Below are 8948 nucleotides of genomic sequence, written 5' to 3'. Positions count from 1 at the left end.
GCAACGATCGCAAGGGTGTTTCATGCAATCATCCATTTCCCCACTTCTCTCCTAGAACTTATATCGTCAGCGGCACAACCCGCTTTAAAGTATTTTTCTCTTTTATAACAAATATGTTTTTGTTTATATAGTGATAGAGATTAATTCAATTTTTCAATTTTCCACCACGCGCTATGATAGATTCGTACTTCCTGAAAATTACAGAAATATGACTTTTCAGCAGACTCGTTATCACCACAGACAAAGAAAAAAAATAGATACAACACAGGATCCACCATAACATATGGCACAGATCATCTCCTCCTCCCTTTAATAATGTGTGCGCACTCATAAAATTTGCCTATAAAATTCAATAGGGTTCGAGACGGACTATTGCTGCTCATGTCTGTGTGCCGAACAAGAGGTGAAGTTTTATATTAGGCCTAGTGGCCAGTGTGGAAAATAGGAAAGTTTTATTTTTTTTTTATAGGAGATTTAAAATAGAATTAAGAAGTTTTCAACATATCATGGCACAAGTTTTCCTCTTATTGAGTCTACATCTATAAGAACACCAGTTGTCACAGCCATACCGACATGGTTTCTGGATATTCTCAGAACTAGGCATGCAAGGCAAAGTCATCACAGACCCCCTTCCCAGACTTCTCATCACTAATCCTAGGGAGGGACGCTACAGCCAGACTGTCTGAAATGACTGATCCAAATGTGTCAAGATAAGAGAAATGGGCCAAAGATGTTGGAATTCAATTTTTTTTTTGGAAGTTCAGTCGAAGTCTTGTTTTCGACGTCTCACACTCACACATAGTAAATGGTCGGACAGCGTAAACTTAAATATGACATTTTATTTGTGGAAAACATTGTGAAGTTCATGCGTTAAGACATTTTTGAACATCCGGTTAAGCTCATGAGGATTTTTTTTCCATTGGGCATTGGTCACTTTCGCATTACATTTGGCCTTTCGGAACATCAAATAGAAAAAACATGAATATAAATATTACTCCTAAATTTTAATTTGTTATCTTCAGGAGATTCGATCAATAAGTTAAGCTATAATAAATTTGGCAGAATCGGATATGGCAAGTGTCACTAATAAAAGATTTGGTCAAGGGGTGAGGGGGGGGGGGGGGGGGGGGGTCATTTTATTTTTTGCCTTCAAACGCTTAAAATTTTTCATGGAGGATTTGGTCACAGACGATGTAGACAGTTCACCAGAATATGGATCATTTCACCTTTGAACTGGCAATAAACAAAAAGCCTCATGCATTTATTCATTGCATACTGCAATCTCATGGCCTTCACCTTGACCATTAAGCTCATGGAGGTCTTTGTCACATCCATTCTCAAGGTGCACCTTCACTTCTTCCTTCAGAGGTAAGCCATTACTGACTCCATGCTTCTCCACGATTAGTGGCGCAGAAGGTTCATTTGATAATTCTTCAGCAGGCATTTTGTGGTTTTCAGCATTGGCTTCAGCATTTTTATCTGGAGTTCCATCATGGATTATGGTACCTTCATGGTCTTTATCTTTTGATGTGTCCAAGACAACCTCTTCGGGAACTTTACAGTCTTTGTTCTTCTCTTGGCTTCCTTGCTCTGTTGGTTCTTTATCGGAGATGCTTTCTTTTTCTTCGTCCTTAACTTCATGTTGGATTTTCTCATCTCCCATTTCCGGCTGAGCGGTGATTATGTCCTGGACTTTACCTTCATGGATTTCTTCTACAGCTTGCTGAGAGAGGCCTTTGTCGGCAAGAGTCACATCCTGATGAGGAACCTTCTCTACAGATGGTGGCTCTGCTGGAACACATTCAGTAGTAAAAGCCTTGGTTTCTATCGATTCCGTAACCAGATCCAAAGTTTCATGATGCTCTACATTTTCATCTACTTTAACAGAGTCAGGCACTTCATTTGATGGCAGTGGTTCAGGTAAAGATTCTGTTTCTTGCCTAGTTTCACTTAGTTTTTCAGGCTCTGAACAAGGCACCAATTCAGGATTGGCCATAGGTTCTACAATCTTGATCACTGGGACAAGAGGTATAGGCTCTTCAGAAGTCTTTGACTCCACAGGCTCAGTTACTGGTTTGGGCTTTACCAACTCAACAGCTGGTACAGTTTCTGGAAGCGCAGGTCCAGTTGGCTCTGGTTCTATTGCCTTTTGCACAGGCTCTGGTTTTACCACTTTAGCTACTGGTTCCTGCAAAACAGGATCTACCAAAACAGTTTCTGAGACTAATGACTCAACTACCTCAGGGGGCATTTCTGCCCCCTTCACAGAATCCAGGACTGGTTTCTGTGCTTTTGTTTCTTGCTCTGAAACTTGAGCTTTTGTCAGCAGTGGAGTTTGTTCTTTCTCCATCTTCTCTACCTCCACTTTAGTCTCTGGATCAGGTACTGACTTGGCCAACTCTTCTTTGTGTTCTGGTGTAGGAGCTGAGGGTTCGGTCACAGATTGGTTTTGCTTTTTCGGCTCTGAACTTTCATGTGTCATTACTGTCTTGGCTTCCAGAGTTGGTTCTTCTTTAGCAGCTAACTCTTTTGCCTTGTCGTGATTAGTTTGTGGTTTTTCTACAGGTTGACTTTTCTCTTCTTTACCACTTTCTGGAGCTGTCTGCTGAGATGTACTTGAACTCTCCATATTTTCAGGTTTGTCTTGGTCTGGTTTAGGTTCTTTTACCTTTTTTTGTTCAGCATTAGGTTTACCTTCAGACTTTTGGTCTTTACTTGTATCGTCTTTGGTAGTTTTACCAGATTGAGCCTCCGTGCTGTTTTTTTCCACTGGAACCTTCTGTTCCTCACTTGCACCATTGTTCATAGTTTGGTCGGTAGGGTTTTTTTCTCCATTTGGTTCTGCTGCATCTTTTTGTCCCAACTGAGTCTCTGTTTCTTTTTGTTCAACCTCTGTTGTTTCTGTGGACTCTCCATCTTTGCCAGCACCAAGGCAATATCCCTTCTTCTTCTTACTCAACTTTGCCCCCATTGTTATTACTGTGAAGACAAGCAAGGAAGATCATCAGAACATAATCATTGGCATTATTTCCCAGTATTCTTATCAACCTCTTCCCATCATAAAACATTCATTGCTTGGAGGGAAAAAAAAAAAAAATTCAAAATCAAGAACTGGCAGCTGATGCAGCCTTGGCTTGAAAACCACAAGTGGTCAATAGCCAAATGCATCTCAAGGTGCCACAGAGGACAGGAGTGCAAGTACCATAAATGAAGGCACCCATTACAGTAACCCGCACACCCACTCGTTACTTTCCTTAATGAACCATAAACTTTGACAGATGGCCAGATTTTCTCCTCCATGCACAGGAAAGAAGCTGAACTGGGACTTTGCGCCTTGAAGTTTTCCTTAATTGCCTGACAGATTGGTGGACTGTCTTCCCCTGACATTTGTCAGCAGACAAAGGCATCTTGTTGTATAGCACGGATTAAACCATTAGTACACAGTGGGTAAAGTTGGCCAATTGTTAAAGAAACAAGCTAATATTCGGCTACAATTCCCAAGATATGGCATAAATGGGGTGTAGCCATCTGGGATCACCTCTAGATACGAACAAGAAAGTCCTGCATCCAAGCTGGACCAGCAATCCTCTGCCCAGCATACGGAGGTCCCCTGCTGCTTACTAGGACCCCCCATCCATAAGGTGACAAGACATCACAGCTTGGAGCATGGGGGACTAGTAAATGGCAGAGGCACCCACGATTGCTGGCGTAGAAGAAAACATTGCCATGGTCTGGCTTGAGGACCAAACTGAACACAGAGCCAAATTTTTTGCCTATCTTGAATCGCCACAGACTAAAAGGGGCCCTACTTCCAATCCAGTGCCACGACTCCTTCACACCGGCTCGCCAGTCCCCAGACAGCATCATTGAAGTGAATGGGGCTGGTTGCAGCTTCCCGGTGATCAAGTTGCTGTGCAAAAAGGGGTTGCAACACTAAACGATCACTGTCACCTTTAGGCGGCATGCACGTGTTAGAGTTTCATGGTACAAGTACGCAATGGTCGCAGGTCTCCTGACCAAAACAGAGTCTCATACCACCCATGCTGTTGTGTTTGGGACAGGAGACCCGCGGCCGGTCCCGATGTGAAAGCGTCGGTGTGCGCTTGAGGTCAGACACTACCCCCTACCAAAAAATGATCCAAGCAATATACAATGGGAATCAAAGGCACCTCTACTGCTACTGAAGAAACAGCGCCACCTTTATCCATTGATGGGATTGGGTATTACAGCTCAACTGCGGATTATAATAAATAGAATAACCAGGACCAATTAAAGAGGAAAGGGACTATGGTCATCAAGGTGGTAACCTATCAACCTCATTACATTCAGCCAGGTAGGAGTTTTCTGGATGACTACATCCACCAGTCCATATACCAAGGGACCGCAGTGGGCACGGCCCATAGCACCAGTGGCAACAACTTTTACAATAGTCATAAATCAGAGGGATGCATTTCTCAACATGTGCATCGTCATAAGCCTAGTTGAAATCTTCAAAGGAAAACCATACAAAGATCATGGATCCCTATAGAGGGAAGAACAATACACTGTACAACGACACAACTTGGTCTTTATCCCACCACCCTGCTTGGTTTCCATCTGGTCGCGTAATCGACCATAGTGATCAACCACACGTCTTGGCTCCATTCTTTACAAGACAGATGGAGCGGATCTGCAGCGATTGACATGCGCATAGAAACTAAGATCTCGTAAAAAAAATCAAATACTAAAAGGAAAAAAAAAAAAAAAAGCCTAATACACGAAAAATTAAAAAGTTACTATAACATTTAATCCAAGTGCATTCACCCCAACCGTATCAGGTAATCTACACAGCCTTGGTGCAGAGCGTGCACCCATGGAAATGAATGACGATCGCATACAAAGCATGTCATCACTAATTGGAACACGAAAAACACAAAAAACAAAAACAAAAGCCCTAATATGCTCTACTACAGGTAACCCATGTGCAAGGAGAAGTCCACACATACAATGACATTATAGCTGTACAAATGTAGAAATATCACAGTGATCAGAATGCTAAAATCCACATGTATTTTTTTTTGCACATTTTAAAAAAGGAAAAAAAATATTTTTTTTTCTAAAATATGCATTTAAAATGTTAAAAGGTGCATGCAACTCATTGGATCAGGCATCACTATCCCTCATTGCCAGGCATAGGGGTGCAGGAGCAATGCACCATTATGCTGCAAGGGAAGACCCCCACCTTCCTCCGGAGCAGATCTGGTATAATATCTCTATCATCTGCCACAACTGCAAGGATCTGAACTACAGCCCCCATCATCTATTACCTTGCCCAGGTCACACAAGGAACAATGCTGCTTCTCCTACTGCAGGCTGCAAATCATTTTGGGAAGTGCCTCTCCTTACCCAGCTGATAAAAGGTCCTGCATTTGGGAGGATATTAACCAAGCGTGTGCCATACCGGGTCCAGCCCAGAAGAATTACACGGTCATGATTAAAAGGGCCCTTCCGGCAGATCACGGGTTAAATGCCCGGAACAATAGAGATTGGGATATATTCCCATTGGATATGGATATGCACTGTTTAACCCTTTCATCGCAGGGTGGAGATCCATTGTTACCAGCAGATGGAGAAAAGGAAAAAAAAAAAAATTGGATGTAACAGATGCAAATTGATTTAATTACAATTATTAGAGATAATTGTAGGATTGTCGAGATTATCACGCAACCCATCTGCCGTAAGATTTACGAAAGGGGGGGGGAAGGAAATTCGGAAAAATAGACGGCGACGGGCAAATATATCCGAGATTTAACCCTTACCCTACAATTTCTTGGTCGCAGAGCTGACACTCTGGCGGAACTAGAAGCACATGGATGGCGGAGGGAGGGGATGGCGGAGGTGGGAAGAAGTATCCTAGTTGGCAGGAGAATTACGATGACAGGTAATAGGGATATTAATCTAGTTTTTGTATATTGGGCAAAATTAATAAAAAAAGGAAATCCAATCTGGAATGAAAACTTGGATTACATGGGAGTTTGGCCATCGCTTCCTACGAGTGGGGGGGTATTGCTGCAGTCAGCTTTGCAGTAGGGTCTTTCAGAACAAAGGATCTGGCATGCAGCACTATCTGTACATCTCCTATATGCACACACGATGCTAGCCAGCTAGCCACCTAGCCCGCCACCAGCTGTCCGGTGCCCAGCACCGGTCACACCGGTATCCTACCTACATACCTGGTAGATGTATCCAAGCCTGGGAGCGATAGATGCAGCAGAACCAGGAGTGGTTGGGTTAGGACTGAGAGCAAGATGGAGAGTGACAGATGCTCCCCTCTCAGAGGTACAATCTGGTATTCACCATCCCCCTCCTCTCCTCGCCTTTTACATTCGCTCCCCTCCCTACATCTGCTGTATTGAAGACCTCAAAAGCAGAAAGACTCCACTGCCCTTCAGTATGTGTCACCGCTCCTGGGAATAGGGAAAAATATCAGCAGAAGTAGCAGCGCCGAAAGTGTCATATGGCGCCACTCTTATTACAAAGCGTTACCTGGTCCCTTACGTAGGACTGCAGGTAATACACCGCATTAACGTCGTACAGACACATTGCATTTTTTTTTTTTATGGAGCGCACGTCAAAGTCTGCACGGTTTTCGGTCTCTTTTTTTTCCGCTCGTGCGTTTTGTTTTTTTTTTTTTACAGGCAAGAAGCATTTATTTTACATATTCCTCCTTTAAAAAAAAAAAAATCACGCACACCTGAACAATTTGCGATAAAACTAAACCCAATTTTTAAATGTTTTTTTTTTTCCAGACTTGGGATAAAAGTCTGCCTATCCTTATGATATGTTTCCACGTTGAGATTTTTGGTGCAGTTTTTGTAGCCAAAGGTTAAGTAAGTTCACACATTGCTTTTCATTTGTTTGAAAAAGAAAATAAAATTTTTGCACAATCTCAGCAAAAAATCGTGGAATGCATTGGGTGAACGTGACCAAACCTAGGAATGGATTAAAAAAATGCATTTTTTTTTGTGCAATTTGAAGTTGTTGAAAAATTTGGTGACTTGCTGCGGTTTTCCATCAGCCCTTTTATAAATAAAAAAAAAAAAAGATGGATGAAGCATAGAAGGCAGGGGAGGCATAACTCACCGTAGTCCAAAATGTGGCGTAAAATATTAATATAAGTGACACAATGAATGTATTAATAGGCATATGACGCTTAATAAATTTGGTACATCTTTTCCAGCAGGTTTTAGATCAAGTCTTCCATATGAAACTTGTGTATTCATCAATCCCCCCGACTGTCTGTTTTTTTCTACTTGTCTTCCATATGGCTTTGGACTCCGAAACTGCATCAAAAAAATGTGGAAACGCATCCTTACGCACTGCTTGTAGGGCGTTTCATCTTATCCTATTGATCACCAGCTAAAATCTCGGATGTGTTTTGTGGTTTCAATACAATCAATGTTTTATCAGCAGGAGATTATCACTACAGGACTAGGTGTCTCGTGCCTCCTGGTCCAACCACACCCCGAGCAGTGATTGGCAGCTTTCTGCCTATGCAAAATGTACACAGAAAGCAGCCAATGAGTGATGTGGTTGGGGTTATACACAGCTCAACATTCTGAGCTCTGCTAAATCTGCAGCAGAAAAAAAATTGTGACTGTATCGCAACTACTGCACCCAGTAAACTAAGTGAGATATCACTGGAATCAGAATCTCTGCCCCTACATCATGCAGATGTCAGCTTACATATCAAAAACCTACTGACAGATTCCCTTTAAGTAGCTGTTGGATGAAAGATTATTTAGCTGACAGCTATCTCCCCTGACTCATCCGAACAGGTCAGTCTCGGAATTGTAGACCATACATGTGTGCCCACGTAAGCGTTTTTGAAGCGTTTGTTCCGGTTCAAACGCTTCACAAACGCTTAAAATAAGCATCCCATTCATTTTAATGCATTTTGCCCTTTTTGTGCCAATTGATGCATTGTTTTCCACAAAGGAAACGCTTAGCGGTTAAAAACGCAGCATGCTCATTAATTTTGCGGAAGAGTCCACGTTTATAGCTATTTCCTATGAGTCCAGAAGACGCGCGGAAAAAAAACGCATCAAAAACGCGTGTCTTCTGGGAACGAGTCCGGTTTTGGTGCAGAAATGTTCTGCATTCGTGGGCACATAGCCTAATGCAGACGTGTGAAGGTGTCCTTAGGTACCTGGACCTGGGTATGGACTATCTTCTGCACCCCCTATAGCTACACCACTGCCTCAGTAGTAAGGCTCATATTATACTGAACAGGAGTTTTTTTTTCAAAATTGTCCAAAAATTATCCACCCCCCTCTCCCTTTTGGACCCTGTTGGATGTAGTGGAATTGCAATCTGCCATATACAAATGGAGCTTGCAATTTAGACGGAGTTTGGACCACGGCTTCAGGACTGACCGCGACTCTCAATATATATGCGGCTGTTGAGTACGGGTCAGGAGAGCCGCGGTCAGTCCTCGGTCTGAATTCGACCTTATCTAGACAGTCTGGACTAATATATACAATCGGTGTTATACTGTGCAACACTGGGCTCACCAGAGGACTGGATTCTGAGGGCCCAACTTTCATCTATACAAAACAAATTCATTTTCATTAAAGGGGTTTTTCAGATCAGGGCGAATTTTTAACAAGCACTGTATCTTACGGTATAGCCATATGATACACAGTGTTAGGATTTGGCTCTCTTGCTGATTCGATTGATTATCTCGTAATTACTGAGATCCTTTTTAAATCCAGATGGTGGCGCTGGCTTCTCATCAACTCAAGGTCGCCAAAGTGGCTGCAAAGTCTGGATGCCCCTGAAGAACCTAGGGCCCACCGGAGGATTCTCCGGTTTTCTGGTGGGCCAGTCCTACTCTGCACACTGTACATATGAGGCTATTGAGTTTGGAAATTGCGGAAATCATGTAATATCATGTGAATTTCAGGTGG

The 8948-nt window shown here is 42.7% G+C and overlaps 1 protein-coding gene across 3 annotated transcripts; it reads right to left on the bottom strand.

The window, feature by feature from the left end:
- Window positions 1-824: 824 nt before the first annotated feature.
- LOC141096601 (uncharacterized) lies at window positions 825-6365 on the bottom strand. 3 transcript variants are annotated; one of them, XM_073583344.1, is made up of 2 exons: window positions 6213-6365; window positions 825-2979 (listed from the first exon to the last, which is right to left on the bottom strand). In XM_073583344.1, exon 2 carries the CDS (start codon window positions 2969-2971, stop codon window positions 1262-1264), a length of 1710 nt encoding a protein of 569 aa, XP_073439445.1. In that variant the 5' UTR covers window positions 2972-2979; window positions 6213-6365; the 3' UTR covers window positions 825-1261. The 3 variants fall into 3 exon arrangements, with proteins under 3 accessions (XP_073439445.1, XP_073439442.1, XP_073439450.1); XM_073583341.1 differs by lacking the exon at window positions 6213-6365 and adding an exon at window positions 5307-5456; XM_073583349.1 differs by lacking the exon at window positions 6213-6365 and adding an exon at window positions 5222-5243.
- Between the last annotated feature and the right edge of the window lie 2583 nt (window positions 6366-8948).

This window comes from Dendrobates tinctorius, unplaced genomic scaffold (assembly GCF_039654945.1).
Source record: "Dendrobates tinctorius isolate UK_male_01 unplaced genomic scaffold, ASM3965494v1 ptg000009l, whole genome shotgun sequence".
Taxonomy (NCBI): domain Eukaryota; kingdom Metazoa; phylum Chordata; class Amphibia; order Anura; family Dendrobatidae; genus Dendrobates; species Dendrobates tinctorius.
This window is presented reverse-complemented; position numbering and strand designations above follow the sequence as displayed.

Excerpts from the sequence above, each read along its gene's own strand:
- LOC141096601 (XM_073583344.1), bottom strand. The coding sequence starts at position 2,971 with ATGGGGGCAAAGTTGAGTAAGAAGAAGAAGGGATATTGCCTTGGTGCT.